This window comes from Oncorhynchus masou, chromosome 18 (assembly GCF_036934945.1).
Source record: "Oncorhynchus masou masou isolate Uvic2021 chromosome 18, UVic_Omas_1.1, whole genome shotgun sequence".
In the NCBI taxonomy this organism is placed as follows: Eukaryota; Metazoa; Chordata; class Actinopteri; order Salmoniformes; family Salmonidae; genus Oncorhynchus; species Oncorhynchus masou.
The window spans coordinates 16,733,517-16,758,535 of NC_088229.1; the positions used below are offsets into that span (position 1 = coordinate 16,733,517).

Genomic DNA, 25,019 nt, shown 5'->3' on the forward strand with positions numbered 1-25,019 from the left:
CAGGCTAACACCCATGGGAGACATCTAACACTATGACTGTCTATTCACCCAGCACCTCAATAACAATAACAACAATAACCTCTGACCCCTATAGGAAGAGCTGTGTCTCCTACTTGTACTACAGTACCACAGCTAATACCACTACAACTACTGCTCAGTGGTGCAAAGTACTTTGAGTGCTGGAGTGTGCGACTTGATATCCGTAAAAAAAGGTGGGAAAATTGTGTCGTCTGGATTGCTTTATATAATGAATTATTTCTACATTTACTTTTCAAGCTTAAGTATATTTTAGCAATTACATTTACATTAGATACTTATGTATATTTAAAACAAAATACTTTTACTCAAGTAGTACTTTACTGGGTGACTTTGACTTTTACTTGAGTCATTTTCTTACTAAGGTATCTTTACTTTTACTCAAGTATGACAACTGGGTACTTTTTCCCACCACTGCTACCTCTACAACAACTATTACAAATACAAGTATTACCACTCCCTTAACAGATAGCTCCTCCTCTTCTAATGATGCAATGGAAAAAAAACTTTAACTGACAGTTACTATATATTATCTGAGTCGTCTCCCTACCATACTGTTTTAACAGCACTGTACTTCACTCTCCCTCACTAGATGTTATAGAGGATTACAGTAGGAGGGGAAATATTTCAGCGACCCTTCCTTCGCAATAGTAGTAGGTGCTAAGACCAATCGAAGCGTTCCAGTCCTGCCAGGCTATAAATAGCTGTTGAGGAGGGTATGTGTATGCTCAGCACCTTTTCCTATGCGGAGCCTACTGGTCATCACCAAAATCCTTTGTTTACACTGTCGCGCCAGCCAAGAGGGTTTGACATAATTTTATATTTGGCATAATAATGTTATTAAAATCATGATTGTTTTTCCATAAGGGTACATTTTTCCCCGTGTGGGAGTACAATTGACCCTAACAAGCTGTCTTTCTCTAAAGAGGACTCCCTGACATCAGAATGTGTCTTCAGCCATACTGGGTACTCTATATCTCTCCTCTTTTGATTGAATGGTAGGTTTGGCAATGCTCCAACAAGTGGCTCTGTTGCTCGCTTGAAGCTCTGAGGAAAGAGTTTAAACATTAAAGATAGGGGTCATTGATGTTGATTCTGGGGTGGAATTTCAGTTTTCATTGGGCTGATTAACTTAAATGGGTTCTTTTATTGGTATAACCAATGCATTCGGGCAAAAAAAAAAAAAAAAAAAACATTGGATGGAGAAGCAGGATTTTATTATGAACACAGTATTGTGGGGTTTTACTCCATGTTTTACAGATTGGGCTGAGGCTTGGTTCCAACTAAAATAATTTCTGGGACGAATGCAAAATCTTGGGAGATTCAATACATTTTAACTTGTGCATGTTCTAACTTGGTGTGAGATTCAATTATTATTTGCGAAGATTATGATGTAAAATGTATTTTATACCAACTGAATTTTATCAGATGAACTAAATCCCATATAGTTACCTATCATGATAAAATCCCTATCTGACATTGCATGGTCAAAGTGACAGGGCATAGACTGACCCTTCCACAGTGAAGGCTACAGGATCTGCTCATCGGAAAGTGTGGCTGACTGTAGAGGAGAGCAGCCTGTGTTGAGTGTCAGGGACTCCCTCCTCTGGTGAAAATGAGACACACTGATTTACATAAGGAAGATTTCCACTACAGTGCAGCCTCAATCTTACAGCTTACCTTGAGAAAAAAAAAATCTACTCACACAAACCTAAACATATTTTAAAATACTTTTAAAAAGGATTTCAGAGTAAGGACAATGAAGGTTCAGTGACTAGAAAGGAAAAAACATTAGATTTATTTGATCACCACTGATATCCACAATTCAATACTATCCTCCTTGTTGTTCTGCTGATAAGAGTGCAATTATACCAACACAAAATGATCAAGGTTAATAAATAAAAACAGGTTATTTACAATTATGCAGTGTCATTCTACCACAATTGATGGTTTGAAACCTCCAAAGTCCACATTATAAAATAAAGTAGTTGTCAGTGCTAACAAAATTCTGTGCAAAAAAGGCATGTCAAAATTCAAATGGTTTCAATGTTTGAAACGTCAACTAAAATAAGGAGATGTACAGTAGATTACACAATACAAAATGCCTGTAATTCCAACACACTGGGCACACACTGGTTCCATCAACGTTGTTTTCATGTCATTTCAATGAAATGTACATCTGTGTCCAGTGGGAACTGTACAATAAATCAGTGAATTAGTAGTTATGCCACACTGCATGCATTCTTGGACTCAAATAATTCACACATTTTAACAGTATCCCCATCATGGTATTAGACTACATCTTTCTAATGCATCAAATTAGCTAAGATAATATAAATGGAGATAATACAACACAATGTCATTAGTACCAGTCTCTGAATTTACTGAATGGTAGGAATTGGGAAGAATAGTATGGGAGGAATTTTGTATTTTTTTTATTCAAATGTGTACTAATACATATTGAACATCAACACATTCTCCTGGGTCATCCACTCTGAGCAGGTGAAGTGTTGTTTTCTATTCCAGACATGTCTGTGTCTGTGGGGAGAAGCAGTGGGAATTGTGGGGGTAGGCGAGGGGTCAACCGGACAGTGGTCAGAGTATTTTCAGCTATGGCTTGAATTGGCTTCATGTCACAACTAAAGTGAATCATGCAATGATACAGTGTGGCCAGAACTGGCGTCAGGAGTGGGCAGTGGCCACATGACAGGGTAGCCAAAGGACACCCTGGTCTAGAGGACACAGCTAATCCGGGGGCCAAAGTGGAATATACGTCTTGGCTACAAATAACATCTTGTTAGTGGCTGAATATTGACCATGCTCTTCAGTTTAGACAAACTGTTTTACCATTCACCGCCCTGAAGTACGAAATGACAGACACACACACTTTGACATCTGAGCCTGTGGGTTATCATGCTATATTGAACCACCAAGCCACCTCCACATGGTAGGGTTATAGTCGTTAAGTGACGCACAAACACATACACAAACAGAACTGATCAGTTCACGCATCCATCTTTAAACCTCAGAACTGTTTCTAACATCAAATTCCATAAAGTCCTTGAAAAATGCTACTTCAATAACAATGTTATCCATTAACAGATTGTGCCGTAAAGTTTTTTGTATCTGTAATGTAATGTAAAATTTTAGGGGGGGGGGTATAAAATAATTACATTTCCCACTATGTTTCCAATGTAACTACAACGATCAGTTTTAAGAAATATGTGCAATTAAAACATAATTACCAATTCAATGCATTTCAGACTGACAAGCACGTATTATTTTTTTATGCAAGTATGTTAGTCAAATCCAAGCAGGCGTTCCTTGTTACAGTTCTATAGGCCTGATGTTTAGATACCAAACAGGATTTCTATATTTCCTATATTGTTGATGAGTCAGTCCATGGTTAAGTGGCACACATAGCCCGCTGTTAGTACATTATGGAACCTATTTAATTATTGTATTCACACATTTCTAGACATGTTACCATGGCAAAACACAGAATTCCGGTTCCAGCTTCAGTCTACATGGTATGGAATTCCCAACCAGCGATAGTCAATCCAACCACCAATCCAATCAGTCTGGAAACATACCAAATATTTACATCTAAACAAGGGGAGTATTGTAGACTTGCACAACTTTCTCTCTTCTCAAATCAAACTTTTTTTCTTCCTACACCATCTCTTCCAATTACACAATAACCTTTAAGAATAAATTAAAGGGGAAGGGAACTCTTTAGGTCCAAATAAAGATATGCTCCATTAGATGAGAGAGGTAGGGAGGAGTGAAAGCAGAGACCTCTCTCCCAGTGCACAGAAGCAGGGATGGAGGTACTGTATGGTGGCGGCGGCAGAGGGGACAGCTGCCTCCTCGTCCCTCTCTAAGTGGTGAGCTTGGAGTAGTTGGGAGGTGAGAAGCGTCTGCGCAGGTACTTGAGGATGTAGAGGGGCAGACAGCTCACCAGGGTGATAACCGTCACCTTCCACAGGAACGACATTGTGGCAATGAAATATACATCTAGAAACAGTACAGGAAACAGAGGGCAGAATGGTGGGTCATTCAAACAGAGATGTTTATACAGTGCCCTCCGTAATTATTGGGACAGTGATATTTTGTTTTTTTGTATTGGCTCTGTACTCCAGCCCTTTGGGATTTAAATGATACAATGACTATTGAGGATAAAGTGCAGACTGTCAGTGCTAATTTGAGGGTATTTTCATCCATATCGGGTGAACCGTTCCCCCATTTTAGGGAAACAAAAGTATTTTGATAAATTAACTTGTGTATTAAAGTAGTCAAAATTTGAGTATTTGGTCCCAAATTCCTAGCATGCAATGATAACACCAAGCTTGTGATTTCAAACTTGTTGGATGCATTTGCTTTTTTTAAATTATTTTTTATTTTTTAAACTTTAAGTGAATACTTTTGGTCCCCTAAAAAAATGGGGGGACCATGTACAAAAAGTGCTGTTATGAATGAAAATACCCTCAAATTAAAAAGGACAGTCTGCACTTTAACCTCATCATCATTGTATAATTTCATATCTAAAGTGATGGAGTACAGAGCCAAAATAAGAAGAAAATGCTTCACCGTCCCAATAATTACGGAGGGCACTGTATATGAGAAATTAAGTAAGTATAAATGAATGTAATCAGACTAGTATGACTACTGTTTGTGTTTCAGTTACCACTACTCAGTTCATTTAGTGACTTAAAAGGTTATGTTAGATGCAGGTCATTTTATCTCAATATCAAATAATTTCTGGGTAACAATATGAAACGTCCTATCCCTGTCAACTGCGTTAATTTTCAGCAAACTTAACATGTGTAAATATTTGTATGAACATAACAAGGTTCAATAACTGAGACATAAACTGAACAAGTTCCACAGACATGTGACTAACAGAAATTGGATAATGTGTCCCTGAACAAAGGGGGGGTCAAAATCAAAAGTAACAGTCAGTATCTGGTGTGGCCACCAGCTGCATCAAGTACTGCTGTGCATCACCTCCGCATGGACTGCACCAGATTTGACCGTTCTTGCTGTGAGATGTTAACCCACTCTTCCATCAAGGCACCTGCAAGATCCAGGACATTTCTGGGGGGAATGGCCCTAGCCCTCACCCTCCGATCCAACAGGTCCCAGACGTGCTCAATGGGATTGAGATCCGGGCTCTTCGCTGGCCACGCCAGAACTCCGACATTCCTGTCTTGCAGGAAATCATGCATAGAACGAGCAGTATGCACAGAACGAGCAGTATGGCTGGTGGAATTGTTATGCTGGAGGGTCATGTCAGGATGAGCCTGCAGGAAGGGTCACACATGAGGGAGGAGGATGTCTTCCCTGTAACACACAGCGTTGAGATTGTCTGCAATGACAACAAGCTCAGTCCAATGTTGCTGTGACACACCGCCCCAGACCATGACGGACCCTCCACCTCCAAATCGATCTCGCTCCAGAGTACAGGCCTCTGTGTAACACTCATTCCTTTGACGATAAACACGAATCCGACCATCACCCCTGGTGAGACAAAACCACGACTCGTCAGTGAAGAGCACTTTTTGCCAGTCCTGTCTGGTCCAGCGACGGTGGGTTTGTGCCCATTGTTGCCGGTGCTGGTGAGGACCTGCCTTACAACAGGCCTACAAGCCCTCAGTCCAGCCTCTCTCAGCCTATTGCGGACAGTCTGAGCACTGATGGAGGGATTGTGCGTTCCTGGTGTAACTCGGGCAGTTGTTTTTGCCATCCTGGTTCATTGAACAAGCATGGGAAACAGTGTTTAAAACCTTTACAATGAAGATCTGTGAAGTTATTTCGATTTTTACTAATTATCTTTGAAAGACAAGGTCCTGAAAAGGGGATGTTTCTTTTTTTGTTGAGTTTTGTGATTATTTTTTTACTGTTTTAATAGAAAACAAACAAACATAGCTTCTTAGCAAAGAGCAATTTCTCAGTGGTGATTGGAAAACTGAAAACTAGCTGTTACTTGCAGAGAGGTTTGGACCTCTTTGACTAATAGATCTATTAACTAATTTACTGCCTGGTGATATCACCAGGCAGGCCAAAACTCCATTCCACTAAAACAGGCTGAAATTTATGTCAGTCAACTAAAAAGGGCATTACCATCATTTAACAGTATTATTCCAACCTCATAGTATGGAAATACACAACACACAGGAAAAGTCACGTTTTTGACTGCAGTGGGCCTTTGAAAAACAGGAGATTAGGGAGACCTAGCATGTTGCCAATACAGTAGATGAGTGAAATGGATTACCATGTAATTGACTCTGATTCAAGCTGTTGTATTCAGGGACATTATGTACCCTTCGTGTTACTTGTGTCGTTAAATGTTAAAATTACCTCTCTTTTAAGAAAGAGAAGAATGAGAAAAGGCACTTTTGACCACGTTCAGGTCATAACGCTGTGGTCTGAAAATGTACCTCCACACCCCACATAAAGGCCTAAAATAACAGTTGGAAAACACAACTAGTGACTGAAGTAACTGATTGGAATCTATGCAACTAGTCCATTTGTCACATTTCTCGCTTTACTTGGGCTTTTTAAGTGATCAAATGTCTGCCGCGTACAGCTGTTTAGATTTCATAAAATACATAACACAGCCGACACGAAATTCCATAACTAACATCAGCAGCAGTGTGTGGGGTTCTAGATGTGGTACAATCGTTTCTAAACTACAGCAGGCTGTTTAGTCATAAACACAAAGACCTTGGCCAGCATGTGTGTGGTGGAGGGAGCAGGAAACTAACACGAGGCTTTGGCATTTCCACTTCAACACTGTAGCATGCCGGTGGCTGGCTGCACTCCTCTGGTACTATTTGTCACTTTATTCACCTTTAGCAGGACTTCCTACAGTCAGTAACCTCCAGGTCTCAGACAGCCCAAGGGCACAGTATGAATGGAGAAGAGCCTGTCATCACTGAATGCTGACGTACAACTCCAAGGGCAGTGAAAGACCATTACTATCAATCTATCACTGTGTACAGGTTAATACAATTGTGGATACACTATTATTTGTCTCATCTGTATGAAAATTCCTGGCATCGGAATTCCTTGGCCAGAAACATGTCATCAAATGTGTGTGGGTGTTAAATATGTGTTTTACCCACCTATGAACTCGTGGAGGAAGACGAGCGAGGCGATGTAGCAGGCCAAACTGAGTAGCTCGGCTACGATCATGAGCCAGTGCCATGTCTGGATGGTGAGCGCCACCATCAGCAGCTCCGTGAGGATCAAAGAGGTGAAGGAAATGGCCACGATGTGGACAAACTCTGACTCAAACAGCAGCAATGCCCCATACATGATGATACTGCCTGAGGAGCACAGAGAACAGGTTAGCACAATGTCAAAAGCACTGCTACTGCTTGTATGGATGTGCATGTGCTTTTATTTTCAATCAACAGACATATCTATGGTGCCGTTTAAATGCATGACTGGCAAACTTTAATGCTCAACCTGAACCTTGGCTCTAACGGTTCTGTTCTACACCAGTTATTCCAATGCTACAATCAGAGGAATGGACTACAGAAATACAATGAAGAGAGTGTGAAGTCAGTACAGTACAGCCACATCTATATCTTTTGCATAAAAATAAATAAATAAGGGAATCGATGTCAGAATTTGTAGCTGTGACGGGAAAAGGAAGTGTAACACTTCTCCATGTTATTGTGACATTAAAACAGAATGGAAAAATACACTTCCTGTGATTGAAAATGTAATTAATACCAACAGATCTGACATGGGACATACAGTATCACAGTTATGTATAAAATACAGCAACATTGTACTTCAATGTATTTCTTATACACATCACATTGTTGGGATAAACCAGATGTACATTTTCTGTTGGACATTAGACAATAAAATTATATTATTCATATAAAAGCATACAAAACATTTCTTTCATGGACAACTGTTATGGAATCGATACCAAACAACTCACCAATGTCCTTAAACACAGAAACCAAAGCCCACTCAATAGCAAATAAGGGTAAAAAGGATCATGGCAAAGGAAATGTCAGAATATTCTGCCACTCTGTTTTGAGAGGGAGAGGTACAGCCACATCTATATCTGTGTGGTGGGAGGCAGGGATTGAGTGCTGAGCTGTAGACTAAAGGTTTAGGGTGTAGCATTGGATGATTCTGGCAACGCCTTTGCAATACCAATAGTCCTTGTTGGAAAACCACCTTAGGTTATTTAACATTTACAAACCACAGACATCAATAAACTCCACTACTATAATTAAGAAGAAAGTGTGTGGGCTGGTGGGGAGCATCATGGATCGTACACCACAGGGCAGGGCAGTTTCTAAAGTACTATCTGTGTAAAAGAGGCATACAGGAATTTTAAAAACATAACAAATTCCAAAGAATCTATAGGAATGCCTATTCTACTCAAGCGTGTATTTCCATTACACACTGCATCAATGTCTTCTTACCTTGGTAGATACTTATTAGGACCCATATCAGAAAGGTCTTAAAGGACAGAGGTCGACCCTGAGAGAGGAATAGAAAAATAACACATTTCATTTAATACAATATAATTATTTATAAATACACTGAGGATAACAGTGACATTAAATGAAAGCTGAATAGAGTTCAAAATAAATGTGTGTATACTTTAGATATACTACTCTGAAGGTTATGGAGTTTTATGCAGTACATCATTTTGAAATAATGCATATTATACTGCCATATTCAATAGCCAATAAAGTAATATAATGAAGACAGTGTATTACCTTTAGGAGATCCTTATATAACTCAGGATAGAGCATAGCTACTTCTGACTTCACATCTTTATCCAACACGAGGGAGAACACAGGGAACATGGTGTAGATGGTGGAGTAGCTAGAATAAAGAACATAAATCATTGATCAATTTCCATTAAATAGTTTATGTAAGAAATGAAACACAAAAATTGTTTTATTTGAGAAGTTATCCAGGTAAATGTAAAAAAAAATACAGTTACATTTTTCCCCAAATGATTGAACATTTCAGGCATCTAATTTCCTGACATTTCGCTAAATCGATTTGAGCTCCATTCTAAGGCAGAAAAGAGGGTCTTTTGATGAGGTTTTGATGACTAAGCAGGGTTAAAGTAAATTTATTTTTTTCTACATTCAACCCAATGCAACAATACGTCAACACAATCTCAATGTCATAGCAATCCGACTAACAGTTGAAATGCCATCCTGATAAGCCACAGCTATTGAGAAAAGATCAGCTCAGCTCACCCAATAATGACAAATCCTTGGTAGAGGGGGACAGACGCAAAGTAGAAGACAGAGGAGAAGACAGCCTGGGGGAAGAAGAGATCATGAATGAGTCATCATCATAACAAAATGGTATTATACTGTGAAAGAGTTCATCTGTGTATATCGGAGCGTTAGAGTTAATATCAGAATAAATGGTGGATTGGTCGCTATGGGTAAAAATCCAGCACTTGAGAGGAACTTAGAAATACAGTGCATTCGGGAAAGTGTTCAGGCTCTTTGACTTTTTCCATTTTTTTTGTTACAGCCTTATTCGAAAATGTCTTAAATAGTTTCCCCCCCCTCATAAATCTACACACAATACCCCATAATGACAAAGCAAAAACAGGTTCAGAAAATGTAGCAAATTTGTATTTAAAAAAACCCTGAAATATGACATTATTCAGACCCTTTACTCAGTACTTTGTTGAAGCACCTTTGGCAGCGATTACAGCCTTGAGTCTTCTGGAGTATGACGCTACAAGCTTGGCACACCTCTATTTGGAGAGTTTCTCCCATTCTTCTCTGAAGATCCTCTGTCATGTTGGATGGGGAGCGTCGCTGCACAGCTATTGCAGGTCTCTCCAGAGATGATCAATTGGGTTTAAGTCCGGGCTCTTGCTGGGCCACTCATGGACATTCAGAGACTCGCCCCGAAGCCACTCCTGCGTTGTCTTGGCTGTGAACTTTGGGTCGTTTTCCTGTTGGAAGGTGAACCTTCGCCCACGTCTGAGGTCCTGAGCGCTCTGGAGCAGGTTTTCATCAAGGATCTCTCTGTACTTTTCTCCGTTCATCTTTCCCTCAATCCTGACTAGTCTTCCAGCCCCTGCCGCTGAAAAACATTCCCACATCATGATGCTGCCACCACCACCATGCTTCACCATCACAGGATGGTGCCTGGTTTCCTCCAAATGTGACGCTTGGCATTCAGGCCAAAGAGTTCAATCTTGGTTTTATCAGACCAAAGAATCTTGTTTCTCATGGTCTGAGATGCCTTTTGGCAAACTCCAAGCGGGGTGTCATGTGCCACTGTGTTCTTGGGGACCTTCAATACTGCAGAAATGTTTTGGTACCCTTCCCCAGATCTGTCCCTCGACACAATCCTGTCTTGAAGCTCTACGGACAATTCCTTTGAACTCATGGCTTGATTCTTGCTCTGACATGCACCGTCAACAATGGGACCTTGTAGAGACAGGTGTGTGCCTTTCCAAATCATGTCCAATCAATTGAATTTACCACAGGTGGACTCCAAATCAAGTTGTAGAAACAACTCAAGGATGACCAATGGAAACAGGATGCACCTGAGCTCAATTTCGAGTCTCACAGCAAAGGGTCTGAATACTTATGTAAATAAGGTATTTGTTGTTTATTTTTAATACATTTGCAAAAATGTCTACAAACCAGCTTTCCCTTTGTCTTTATTGGGTACTGTGTGTAGATTGATGAGGGGAAAAAATATTTAAGACATTTTAGAATATGGCTGTAACGTAACAAAATGTGGAAAAAGACAAGATGTACTGTTGTCCGGTAGTTTCACCAAATCAGGGGAGGGGTAGTAAGTAGGGCTGGGGGGTGAGGGGAGGACAACAACAAAAAAGAAGGTTTTAAAAATTGTAAGGGGGATTACAAATGCAATCAATTAAATTAATAGAACCACAAATATATCTGCAACATTGAAGCTGATCACCCCCCCCAAAATAATTATAGAGATATTTGCATTATTGAGTGTTTCATTTCATATTGAGAACTGTAATACACTACTACAAATCATAATTGATGTCATTTTCAAAACTGAATATTTACTACTTTAATTTAAAAATGGGTTAGTAATCTGAGTAATAGCTCCAAGAATTGATTATAAAAGTTAAATAATAAAGCTATTATCATCACTCTGGCAAGGCACTACTTCTGCTAAGTAGTTTAGAGCGCTTGCTCTATACCAAAGAGTTAACACACTACAGTCTAAGCCATGTCTAAGCCGGGGGGGGCTTTCATTTGGCCTTACTGCTATTAACCCACACATATGCATTGAATAACAGATTCACTACACAGAACAACAGATAGTCCCCCCCAAAAGAAATCTAAAGGAAGTTTGTTCTGAAGTTTCTGTCCTACAGTACCAGTCACAAGGTTGGACACACCTACTTATTCAAGTTAATAAAAAAAATAATAATAATAAAAAGAAAAAAACTATTTTCTACATTGTAGAATAATAGTGAAGACATCAACTTACCTCATGAAGCTGGTTGAGAGAATGCCAAGAGTGTACAAAGCTGTCAAGAAGGCAAAGAGTGGCTATTATGAAGAATTTAAAATATAAAATATTTTGATTTGTTTAACACTTCTTTGGTAACTACATGATTCCATGTGTGTTATTTCATAGTTTTGATGTCTTCACTATTATTCTACAATGTGGAAAAAAAGTAAAAAATCATGAAAAACCCTGGAATGAGTAGATGTGTCCAAACCTTTGACTGGCACTGTATATCTGAGAGATTTAAGAAAGATCAGGATTTTTTAAATATTATTTTTTTTACATGTATTGAACCCCTTATTTTTGGCATTAAACAGTCCCCATTTATACTTCTATTCATTTTTTGAACTAGTACCAAGGGTGAGTCTTTCAGATGAGTCTCATGAGGCCTGTGGGCGTCCTAGAGCAAAACAACTGACATACGTGTTTGTGAGTATCTCACCTTTCCACAGAGGGGTCATATTAGTGTGTAGCTACAGACAGAAGTTGGCAGATCGACTGTACCAGCTTCAGACAATTCCTAAGATGCTTGTGGGGGGCATAGAGCAAAATGGAGAACAGCATTGTGTCTTTCCATAGAGGGGTCATAATAGTTTCTAGCCAAGGACGCTACAGATGATTTTGTGAGAAGACAGATTTGGGGGATTTCTCATGGTCTGACAAACATTGCTCTAGCTCTGTCACCTTTCACAGCAGATGCGACAAAAAAAAACTTAAACTGACAGATTTTTATAGGGATTTTTTGATTATGCTAATTAGATTCCCGCAGGGGAGAGGACATCGACTCTATGGGGTTAACAGCTGTGGTTGTGGGCAGTGTTAATCCGAGACACATTGGAGGCCTCCCAAACGAGTTAATGGCCTGGTCTGAGAGACTAGAGGGCTGAAGACCTGGCCTTGTGCTTGGGCTATGTACCCACTAGGGCTGAGGGGGAGGGGGGGGGGGCTGAAGGCTGGGGCCCCCAGAAGAGCTCCTGGGGTCCCCTGCTCTGACTCATCCCCCACCCTGCTCCACCTGGCCCAAGGTACTCTCACTACCCACTGGCTCTGGGGTTGGTGCTGCATGTTGACTAGGCTTCCAGGGAAGCTTCCAGGGAAGCTCCCTGTCCTGACACTCCCTATCCTGTTTCACCATTTGGTACCCTAGTCCTGACTCAGTCCCCACCCTGTTCCACCATTTGGTACCCTGGTCCTGACTCACTCTCCACCCCGTTCCACCATTTGGTACCCTGGTCCTGCCTACCTGCATGGTGCTGATGCACAGGCTCCGGTGGATGACAAACTGGGAGAGGCCGGCGGATCTCTTGTAGCTGTTCCGCCCATGGACCATGAGGAGTCTGCCCAAGTGCTTGAACTGAGTCACAGAGAAGTCCGCAGCCAGCGATGCCTGTTTCCCTTCCTGTCAACCAACAACATTGTGGTGGAATTTTTAAGACATTCTGAGATACATTTAGAAAAGGTTAGCAAAGGTCTTTGGTAACCAGAATAACACTTTTTACGAGTTTATATAAAGAAAGTTTAGAGGAAAAGTTGAAACTACTGCCACTTTGAGTAAACAAGTTCCCTATTTCTGCCACAGTTAAATCAATATTTACCAACTATTGAGTTGATGTGGAGCTCTGATCCATAGTTAAGGAGCAAGGTGTCCATAAAGTAAGAACTCTACATGGTTGACCTGTCAGCACTACAGTTCAAGCAGTCCCAATCAGAACAGAATACAATACCATATTGTCAGAAGACAACATCACATTCATTTCCTTTACACCCATGACATGTTTTCACAGTCAAAAATGATCCATCTGTGCATGATATGACATAGTGACAAATGTATGTTAAAAGGTGCTCTGGCCAGAGGGGGGCCAGCTCTCAGGAAACACACGACACAGACAGCAGTGACAGTGTGTGTGTGAAAGCAAAGCAACAGGGCGACAGGGATAGAGAGGTTCTTACTTTGCCCTCCACTCCCACGCCACAGTCGGCTTCCTGGATCATGCTGACATCGTTTCCTCCGTCCCCTAAGAGAAAACAAACAGACATCAGTGGAAGTGTCAGGAGGAACACGTCTGTTAATGTGAGTCACAGCAGAGAGGGTTTAGTGTGTGTATGTGCGTGTATGTTCGTGTGTCTGTCTGTGTCTGCCTGCCTGTCTGTGTATGCGAATCCCTCGATCAGACCTCAAACCTTTCCATAAGAAAATACTATGAGGCAAACTGTTTATCAAGTTTATATCATGAAAACAATACCATCCAATATCTTAAAATGTACAGGTCAGTAACCCTGCAGTTAACTATAATTGGAGAGTTTTAGTGAGCCGAATTGAGAGTAGGCTATTTGTTAACTCTGTAACTCCGTATACTGTAATGTCCCAATAGAGAAAGGCTAGAGAAAGGCTTGGGGCTGACACTGGGCAGACTCACCTACAGCACAGGTGAGTTTGCCAGTGCGCTCCTGCAGCAGGCGGACTATCTGGGCCTTCTGGGTCGGAGCACAGCGACAACACACCACGGCAGGACACTGACATGCCAGCTCCATAAACTCATACTCATAGAACTTCAGACACACCTGCAGGAGAATCAGAGAAACAGACGAGGGTTGAACAACCACCGGGGCCAACCACCAACTGTGGAGATGTCTGGATCTTTATCATTGATATAGACTCCTTCCTCAACGTCTGTTACATTTATCTAGGCAGTTGTCAATTGAGACTCAAAACAATGCAGCAGTGTGAATGGATAAGACTCAACACTGGCTGACGTTTCTCAAGTGTCTCAGTGAGACTTTAACCAATGTTAGACTGACTATTACCATTACCACAGATACCACCAAAGGCATCTTCAGTAACAGTGCTTTGGTTTGGCTTACACAGATAAGGTAAAGTATTCAGAGTGAGGACGGTGCTTAGCTTACCTCCAGTGAGTCCCCTGATATGACCAGAGCACAGTCGTGTTTCCTCCTGAAAGCGTTGAGCTCCAGATGGGCCTCTCCTCGTGTCGTCACCTAGGACCACAGACAGTACATGGCTTACCATCATGTCAGAGACACACAGATAGCTATCTAACCCACAGCAGCAGGAGTAGCTGCTCTCCTGACTGCAACTGTCAACCACACTCTAGATTAGCATCAGGGTGAACTGATCAACTGACAAATGTTGAACATATGTAAGGTGTGAAACCATAAGGACGACCAGGACATGAACCCACTAATACATGGCTGATTTTGTGGATTTATATAGACTACTATTTCTAATGAAATATGGAGGTTGATTGTGTGGACATTACAATAGGGCAAATTGTCTAACCTAAGGTCCATATTAAGAAGAAAACATCCCATAGTTTCTGCAACTGTGTCAAACTTATATGTGGACTCGGAATTCCAAAAATGTGGAACTGGAAATGACAACAATACATAAATATGTCAACCAATGTTATGCACTGGTATGGCTATAATCCTCTCAAATTGCGTGTTCATACGTCAAGTCATCAACCCAGTGCCATTTGTGTCGAACCAGGAAGCCAATAGCAGATGCCTTGGCTATTGGACCACTCAACAGTCACAGCCCCTGCCTGCCCTCCTCTGCTGGGAGAAGCTAAGGGATTGTTTTCATGCTGTGCCAGCCATTGTTATCCTCTTCCAGTAACAATTGTTGTACGCAAGTCCTAAACTTCCTATGGCAGGCAAGCTTTTTTGCAACTGGACGAAGGCCAAAAGGGAAGTCAACAGACTATCAAAGCAATTGTGCTGGTTGAGAGCTAAGCCTGCAAAACAAATTAGAAAGTTAGGTTCTCTGTCTGTGTTCCCTCAGGAAGTGGTTCAGCTGGTACTCACAGGCCTGTTTCCAGACCTGGGGTCAAATAGCATTTAAAATTATTCAAATATATGTACTATAAGTGTTTGTTTTAGACTGCCTGTAGTGCTAGTCAAGCACAGCTTAAGTATTTGAAACAATATCAAATAGTATTTGAACCCAGGTCTGGAAGGCTCTGGTCTGGTTGACACTGGCTTGAATGCTTATTCTTGTGAGAGGTGATTTATTGTTGGGCCAGCCAAATAGCCAGCGGATCCAGGCTGGGCTACATGGCTGGGGGACTACATAAGCACATCTATGGGCCTTCACCACACAGAGGATGGATGTCCGCATGAGGTCAGTGCAGACGACAGGAAACTGTGGATGATCCGATGAACTAGGAATGACCCCTTATGCTAAAGCTATTTATTCCAATTCACAATAAACATTATATTCAAAGTGCAGTGGTTGAACAGAAAAATGCCCTCTACTGCTTCTCCACTCACCGAATTAAAGATGTGGATTTCCTGGTTGCGGGTCACCAGATGAGCATTCTTAGCCGTGCACGTGGCTGTTTCCAGCTTATCTCCAGTTAACATCCACACCTACACAGGTAAAACTGTTTTAAAATGACATTTCTGTGTGATTAATACGTTTTACATTTCTTATCCACATTCAAACAATGACACAACACATAACAACAGTTTCAGAGGACATAAAGCCCAGGGATAAATAAAGTGTATTGAAAAAAGTATGAAAATGTATGCACTCTGGATAAAGCGTCTGCTAAATGACTAAAACGTCAATGTAAAATGTATTGAAGTGAATTGTTGCTAAGGCCGTCTACCCCACTGCCTCGGTGACCCCTGACCTTGATGCCTGCATTACGTAGGATCTCCAGGGTAGGCCGTACGTCAGCCTGCAGTTGGTCCTCCACCCCTGTCAAACACAGCAGCTCCATCTCCATCTCCAGGCTCTCGATCACCGTGGCCACCTTCAGAGACCGGTCGTGCACACTCAGCTTGGCCTGGACATATCGGGCCTGTAGAGAAAGTAACGAGAGAAATGTGGTGAATATATTTGGATTGTGAGACATTATCCGAATATAGCATATTGGAGTTTAGCTAGTTTGATGTATTAACTGAAATACATACAAAATCATCAAATGTAACATGTTTTGGATGAGAAGGATTTGGAAGGAGCAAGTAAATGTCCAGCAGTCTCCAGCTCAGAGGAGATAAAGCAAAAAGCTATCTGAGTGACTCACTCAGGAACACAAGATCTGTGCGTGAGTCACCACTGCCCACCAGCCAGCTCTCACAATTATACACTCAGGCAATGGGCCTGGTGGGGCTGCAGTGGAGACACTGCCCATCTGTGTGTGTGTGTGTGTGTGTGTGTGTGTGTGTGTGTGTGTGTGTGTGTGTGTGTGTGTGTGTGTGTGTGTGTGTGTGTGTGTGTGTGTGTGTGTGTGTGTGTGTGTGTGTGTGTGTGTGTGTGTGTGTGTGTGTGTGAGAGAGAGGGATATCCGAGTATCAAACAACACACTTGACATCTTAAGAACAATGGCAAGTATCTGTGGAAACTATTTTGTTTTTGTATTTGTTGTTGTTGGTTTGTTGTTGTTGGCAGGTAGGTAGGCTACCTAGCAGATATAAAATACTTGAAAGGACATGACAACTCCAAGACAACACCTGGAAAGAGTGTATTTTGTGTAGGACGATAAACAAATTAGTGCTATATTGTCATCCAACACAAATGTACATTTCTTTAATCTCATAAGGAGTAGCACTAATAATAATAATAGACTGGTGAAGTAAAAACAACACATACAGAGGGAGGTGCAGCAACTAGTAAATTCATGTCATTGTAAGAATATTACCACACCTGGTTTCACATGTCAAACCCAGACGTTGATCAAAAGGAATGTCCCTTCTATTTATGACACTATGTGGATGTGCTCAAACCAAGATGGATACCCTAAGCCTCAGCCTCACTAATGACTTTGCCAAATGACTATGACACACTGAAATGTCAAGGCCGCTAACGGTGGGCTTGGTTACTCAGGACAGTCAATTCATTCTCCATCAACATCCTCCTCCTTCTGTTGGCTTGGGTTACCGCACAGTCCCATACTCTATGGAACAACGTGACGACAGTTACATTGAAGCTCGACCAAAGATAGAGAGGGCATGCTACCAACCTCAAAGTCTTGGTACTGTTCCTCTGTTAGAGACTTTTTGGAAACGACTAAAACCCTCAGACCTTCCCTGGCCATATTTCCACACTGGAAGAAAGAGCAAAAGTAACACCAAAACATTAATATCACAACGTTCAAACATACACAAGGACTGAACCTTCAAAGAAAGGGAAAATTGACAGCAACACCCTAAAGATGACCACAACACGCTATAATCAATTCATGGTGGTCGTTTATTAAAACTGAAATTGCGTGTTTTAATGGAGGAAACCAAAAATACCTCTTCTTCCAGCCAATCATTATACTGGACGATGCCTGCCATCACTACGTCTGCACCCTTCATGTAGAAGGTTATTTCTCCTGTAGACTCATCCTGTAAAACAGACCATTCACTGTCATTACCTTAATTCAATGCTTGACAAACAAAATTGACATAAAGGATTAGTTTATTATTGTTGGTTGGTTGGTTGGTTGGTTGGTTGCTTAGAAAGGGAAACAAACTTATTTTGGTGTTAATGTTCACAAGGGGTCCAAACATGTTTGAAAATATTTTCTTGAGGAAGCCAAGTTTAATCCCAGCCTTCCTAAAGTAGAGTTATACCAGGTCTATCCAAGCCAACAACAATAGTTAGTCATGCAGACAGCACAGAGACTTAGTCATCGGAGTTCATAGCAGGGTAAAGTCTATCTTAGATCAGCCTATGTCTTGATAGATAAATGGATCAATGCTCAGGATCAAAAGCCATAAAATGTATCTTAAAAAAGAGCAGTTGGTCCCAAACAGTTGGCCCTACTGATATCAGCTATACAATGGATCTTTCAAAGGAGTAGTTACATCAAAACACAGACAGTTGGCCGGCAAGAAAGCAAAATACAAATGATCTTCCACAATACATTCGATCAGCTGAGGAAAGCATACACCTCTGGCAACTGTAAGGGGATGACTCAAATGAGAATGTTCAAATCAAATTCATATCCTAGTCAGCAGCACTCACTCGAACTATGATTCCCATTCGCTTGCTAACATAGGTGAAAGGGAATATCTGTAGGATGGTGAAGTTCAGGATCTGTCCACTAGGAGTCCTCAGCTGCATGGAGTTCTGGTCCCGTCCGACCAGGGTCAGACCCACACTCTCTGTCCATTGCACCAGCGAAACCTAGCAACAGTTTGGTGAATGGGTGGTTATAAAAATACATACATTTGATAAGGTAAAAGGAGAAAGGACTGTTTTAGCATGAAATGAGTTAATCTTGGTTAACCCAGGACTGAAGTATTGCGTAATTGGTCAGATAGTCAATGAAGTTCTGGGTCCATAGTGTTAAGGGAAGAGATAGACTGAGCGGATCTGGAATGAAGAGCTCCACCCTCTCTCTTTGTAATTTACAGGCAAGTCTTTGGGCCAAATGTCCCCTCTCCTTCCAAAATTCAAAAGATGCTAACACCTCCAAAATCATGATTTGTCCAAATAATCAGTGATGAAAAACCCAAGCACTGGAACTAATGCTGCTGATCTCACACATCCCGTTTTATCATGACAGATCTACCGTACCATTTATGTTTACGTAGTCTTTTCACGAGAGATCAACATGATGTACCTTTTCACAGGACAAATGAAAGAACAGGAAATATAAATCTGAGTAGCACATGAAAGAGCACAGCTCTACTTCAGCTCAAATCAATAATAAAAGCATTTTCTGCACTCAAGAGTATTGATTGACAAACTAGGAAGACAATGCCACATGTTGTTTCTGGTCTCTTTTGAAGGGCACATGAGGACAATGCCAAACAGACGACATTTGGAATGATTGAAAGAGTCACTTTTGGGAGGGGGGGGGGGGGGTGGGGGGTCAGAAGTTATTTTTCCCAATAACTTCCAGACCGCCAGCACAAGATCAAAAACACAATTCATCCCCCATGCCTACACTGACCGGTCTCTAATTTCAATTTCAGATGGACAGGAATAGGCATCAATTGGACCCTGTAGAAGATAAAGAAACGCACACCTATTAAGACGAGGTGCTGGCTAGCGGAGTAGAAACTTGAAAATAAAAATAAGAGAGCCGCACACTCTTGGAGCTCAGATGCAAAAATGTAATACCAACGTTTCGACAGCCAAGCTGTCTTCATCAGGGTATAAATCAATTGGACCCTGAACACTTCCAAAGTCCGGTCCCAAACCAAGCCTCTTCCAGCTAACAAACCATACTTATTTTATGCTACTATTTGGCCTGAGGCTATGCTTGGCTAATGGTAGTCTTGAGGTGAACTCCACCATGATCAACAAAGCTCTGACTACCTTGTGTGTTGGTCATACAAATTGGGGAGAATGAGGTGTTTGATTTAGTCATGTTAACATTAGTAAGGCTACATTCACTATGGAGATGAGCAGTGAATCGGCCTCCAACCCAACAGCACCACCTAGTCATGGGAATGTCTAGGATTTAATTGAGCTGGATCTGCTACTGGCAAATATCTGGAGTCAAAACCACAGCTTGGCAGAAGCTAAAATTCTTATTGGCCCTGCTTGGAAGTATAACCCTCAGGAAATACTTTATACTCTGCCTTTTTTTTATAAGAACACACTTCTCTTGAGTCGATATCACAATCAATATATTAGACATAATGCATATGATATACTAAATAAGCAGATGTAAAACCACAAGTTTTGGAATAATATCTCCACACAACAACCAGGACTATTCATTTTGATTTCATTATATCTGCCAAACATGTACAGGTAACTGCCAAATAAAGAAAACACTTGAGTAAATGAGGGATACAAAGTATATTCAAAACAGGTGCTGCCACACAGGTGTGGAATTAACATCCCATCATGCTTAGAGTGATGTATAAAAATACTGGGCAGGCCCAGTTGCCCATTACTTTGTCTACCATGGCTAGAAGAAGAAATCTCAGTGACTTTGAAAGAGGGGTGATTGTTGGGGCACGTTTGGCAGGAGCGTCAGTGACGGAGACTGCTCAACTTGCTGATGATTCACGATATGCCATCGCCGTCTCAGTCTCCAGATCTCAACCCAATTGAACACTTATGGGTGATTCTGGATCGACACCTGAGACAGTGTTTTCCACCACTATTAACAAAACACCAAACTATGGAATTTCTTGTTGAAGAATGGAGTTTCATACCTCCAATAGTGTTCCAGACACTTGTAGAATCTATGCCAAAGTGCATTGAAGCGGTTCTGGTAGCCCTAACAAGACACTCAGTTGGTATTTCCTTTATTTTGGCAATTACCTGTATCACATCCAACAAAGCTAGTTTGATAAATGGCTTACGATTATAAACCATGCATGCAACTGCCACTGACATTGTGACCACTTCCACCGGCAGCCAACAGTCAACACCATATCTATATATAGACTTCCTGAGAAGCCATAGGAAAGCAAACTGAATTTGAGCCAAGATCATATCAAGCGGATACAATATACCTATTTTAACAATTGCAAAAACATTCAATCAAGAAAGGGAATAGCAACACATTGACTTATATTGTAACCTGTGAAAAATCTTGGAACAGGACAGGAGCTTCAAGACTCATACATATTTGCGGGAGAAAAAAAAATATGCTTGTATTGCATGAAGTTGAGCATACAATAAGCCACAGCTCACCATAAAAACAAAAGCTGTGGGCCATATCAAAGTATCTAATACTAAGGTAGGAGATTTAAAGAGGGAATAGGTTAGCTGAAATCCAATAGACTGGGGAGCACATTAAGGAAATGTTTATTTACACTACGGGAAATGGATCAAGGTGAATTCCTCCTCAGCCTTTCTGGACTTCAAATGATTCATAGCAATCAATGACATAGCTAGGTACACGTGTCATTTGTCTCCTCAAGGTTTCCTTCAAAGGCAGCAGGTAGTCCACGGCAACAACCGCTACGGGTTCAAACTTCAAAATCACTTGAAGTGACCCTCTCCATCATTTAACTTAGACTCTATAATTCTACTGTCGCAATACCTAGTAACAATTTCCTTTAACCTTCTTGAGGGTGTTGAGTAGACAACTCACATTTTTCCCAGGCAATTTTTTGTATATGTATGTATGTATATATATTGTATATGTATATTTTTGTATATGTTGGTCTACTGTATCATTAACAAAAACCAACATTATAACCTCGCAGAGCAAATGTCAACTGTTAATTAATTATTTGTATAAAACACTAACAACCCCTGGTTGCTATATTTTTAGACAGTTATGTCTAGTAGTTAGGGTGAGCCGTCGTGTACCTCGTCTGGGCTGGCAGCCTGGTAAACCCTACAAGTGTCCTCATAATGCTGCTCTGCCTCGGCCTGGTCCGTCACGCCGTTGGCCTCGTACGCGGGCGTCACACAGTGCACCAGGGCGATGGCCTTCACCGCCTCATGCACACGGCTGCTGATGGTCTTACGAACCTTAGTGGCCACCGGAACTCTGGATGCTGGGAGGTCATGAGAGGGCTGTGGGGTGGAAGGTGCAGAAAAGAAAAGTTAGCCGACTGAGTTGGAGCATCTGTCTACCTGCAAGGTTTTCAATAATTAGTAGAGCGTTTTTTAACAATAAACTTTTTTTCTCAGCCATGGATTGACAAACAGTCATCACATAAATAAATTATTTGTGGGGAATATATACTGTAATGTATATATACAGTACATGTACCTGTGAGCTGCCTTATTCGGTAACTATGGCAATAAAGTATATGGAATATATGCGTTTTGTAGTGCTAAAACATAACACTTCTCTGAACTTACTCAGTTCTAAAATGACTACTAACCAAGTCATTTAATAATCCTACCCTATTCATTCATACCAACCACAGAAAGTAAACACAACCAGGTGTGTAACAAAATAAGAAATATGAACAATTAGCTTTAGCATCTTGCTGCTGCTATTTTTAGGCTGGGGGTTGTGTTTCCACAGGGGTTAATGGTGGAGTCATTAAACTAGGGCAGGTCAGTGCTAGTGGGCTCTAGGGCTAGTGGCTAATCCGGTTTCCTTCTCCACTAACCTCTGGTGTCAAAGGGACAAAGAATGTCATTAGGGGTCAGGAAGCATTAAGCCAAACAATAATCACTTAGCTGATATGCTGTCCAAAAGATATGCCCGAAAGACAAGGGTTGTTATTGGTTTTCACACAGAATTCTTTTGAGTTTTCAAGCATTGACTGTCTCACCAATTAGTAATTCATTGCCCACAGCCCATATGGACAGATGCAGAGCCACAGGTCTACATAGAGAGTTTGGCAATTGTCGTTTCTGTCAATGACGCTCTATGTGGGCCACAACTATCTCAATATGGCTCAGTGGTGATGGTTATTGTTTACCTGTGTGTAGGCACTGAACACGTGGCTCTGCACCTCGTCCATGGAGTCCATTCCATAGGCCACCGTTCCAAGATGGAGGCGACGAAACACCATCTCATTCTGGGTGAGAGTCCCTGCATCAAACACACAACCACAATTTATACTATTTGTAGCATTTCTACTGATCAAGGGGTTATTTGCACTGGTGTCAGAAGTGTTGGAAGCGAGATGGCAGTGTTGGTGTTAAAATGATTATAATAATTTAAACATAGTGATTTTTAAACAGTCTATAGTACAGTCACACTATGATCTACAAGTCAAGTATCTTTCCATGCTGTCAGTGTCCTGACTGTCTTCACACTTTAAAAGCCCCTCTCTGTAGCTAGTATTTCAGGATGACCTGAGAAGCCCCTACAGCACCTACATTAGACTGACCTTTGACCCCTAGGCCCCATCGCCCTGATCATGGACAGGCTTGCCCTAGCACTCATAATGAACATAACCTTAGCAAATCTTCAACACTATCAACTCTCATATGACAGACTGACATGTTGGGGCAATGTCCTCTTCTGACTACTAAAACAAGATACAGGCATTTGGCATCGTCTTATATTGTAGCACTAGCCACTACTCGTCCTGTGCACTACAACATTTAGCAGTTTTCTGCAAACCTTATACTTTACTGTCATGTTTTATTACCATAGTTACACATTATGTGAATTGACTAAGCTGACAGTTTATGGAGGCACTCTTACCTCTTAAGCTCAATACAGAGTCCACAGCCACACAGCCGTGATAGTCCGGCAGTCAATAATTACATATTTATGTCTATAAACCACAAAAGTAGCAGACCTGTTTTGTCAGTGAGCAGGTAGGAGATGCGTCCCAGTTGTTCAGGTATAGTGCTGGCCCTGACCACCGTACCAGGGATCTTAGAGTCTCTTCTGATCATCCAGCTGAACACCATCTTACCCATGTCCAGGTTCACACGCAAGCTGGATACACAAAGTTCACATTTTATTCATTTAATAAAATGTGGATATTAATGGGTTTAGGTTGTCCATCAAACATGCGCATAAGGATATGTAGAAACAATTAAGCAAGGGTAGATTTTATGTAAACGTAGGCCTCAACTGAAAATACCAACTTTTGGTCTTAAACCTGCTGTTAAATGTTGTTAAATATGCATTTATTAATTGCTCATTTAAATTAAATAGAAAGTGTGTTAAACTCCTACCTGATGGGGACAATGTTGGAGAAAAGCAGCAGGAAGCGGAAGATCTGCAGATACCAACGGCCGGCAAAGTGTTGGAGGGCCACCATGACCAGAGACACCACCACCAAAGCCCCAAACAGGATCTTGGTTAAACAGTTCACTTCCAGGTCAAATAGGCCAACCTACAAGAGATGATAAATGAGAATGACATCAGGCAGTACACGTCAAAACACTCTAAACACAATATTATGGAACAACTGTTGAAATTATATGATTATTTGAGTATTGGTAGGAGTTTACTTTACAGTACATAAATTGACCAGGGTATTTTCTTTTTTTAAGACCTTAAAAAAAAGGTAACAACAAATGTAATAAACTATGAATTACCATTGAAACAGTACCGTAAAATATAGTTCTACCAGAATATTTGCATGAGTTCATGTACTAAAGGAAAGCGTCATGTGCAGGATGTTTGACATTAATATACCTTGTGCCTTGGGTCTGAGGTGTTCATCACACTCCGGAGTTCCTTGCCTGTGTAAATAACTACTCCTACCACAGTGCCTACAGAGACAGAACATTCAATTAATGGACTGAAACTTTTAAACTGACAAGTTTCGAATCATAAACCATACCATTTAATAAAGCATGTAGAAGACTTCCCTTGATGTGAATGCATGTTTTGAAATGTATAATGACAGTAGTACATGAGAGTTTGCCAATTTGCCAAATGACTACCGTATGCTATATACAGTAGGCTAGACTCTGAAATCTCTATGTAGTGTAGTTTCCCTTTAGGGAATCGTTGTCTTTTATGGTTAACTACTCCAAACTAGTTTTAAATGACCAAATGTCTGATTGCGCCGGTGTGTGTGTGTGTGTAGGAGGACAAATCATCAGCAAGCGTGGAGGAAGTAATGCCACATCACTGCTCTAGCAATATATGGAGGGA

At 41.1% G+C, this 25,019-nt stretch overlaps 1 protein-coding gene across 1 annotated transcript in view; it reads right to left on the reverse strand.

Moving 5' to 3' along the window:
- Nucleotides 1–1,811: 1,811 nt before the first annotated feature.
- LOC135504100 (probable phospholipid-transporting ATPase IIA) overlaps nt 1,812–25,019 on the reverse strand; it is a 39,458-nt gene continuing 16,250 nt past the window's right edge. The window contains exons 10-28 of the mRNA XM_064922391.1: nt 24,555–24,631; nt 24,089–24,249; nt 23,704–23,846; nt 22,873–22,985; nt 21,800–22,009; nt 18,539–18,700; nt 17,824–17,916; nt 17,547–17,630; nt 16,215–16,385; nt 15,850–15,948; nt 14,467–14,556; nt 13,977–14,121; nt 13,510–13,574; nt 12,803–12,958; nt 9,288–9,352; nt 8,793–8,901; nt 8,493–8,550; nt 7,164–7,367; nt 1,812–4,053 (exon numbers count right to left, since the gene is read on the reverse strand). Coding sequence (XP_064778463.1) covers nt 3,917–4,053; nt 7,164–7,367; nt 8,493–8,550; nt 8,793–8,901; nt 9,288–9,352; nt 12,803–12,958; nt 13,510–13,574; nt 13,977–14,121; nt 14,467–14,556; nt 15,850–15,948; nt 16,215–16,385; nt 17,547–17,630; nt 17,824–17,916; nt 18,539–18,700; nt 21,800–22,009; nt 22,873–22,985; nt 23,704–23,846; nt 24,089–24,249; nt 24,555–24,631 — 2,342 coding nt within the window. The 3' untranslated portion in view covers nt 1,812–3,916. The remainder of the gene's footprint in view (nt 4,054–7,163; nt 7,368–8,492; nt 8,551–8,792; nt 8,902–9,287; nt 9,353–12,802; nt 12,959–13,509; nt 13,575–13,976; nt 14,122–14,466; nt 14,557–15,849; nt 15,949–16,214; nt 16,386–17,546; nt 17,631–17,823; nt 17,917–18,538; nt 18,701–21,799; nt 22,010–22,872; nt 22,986–23,703; nt 23,847–24,088; nt 24,250–24,554; nt 24,632–25,019) is intronic.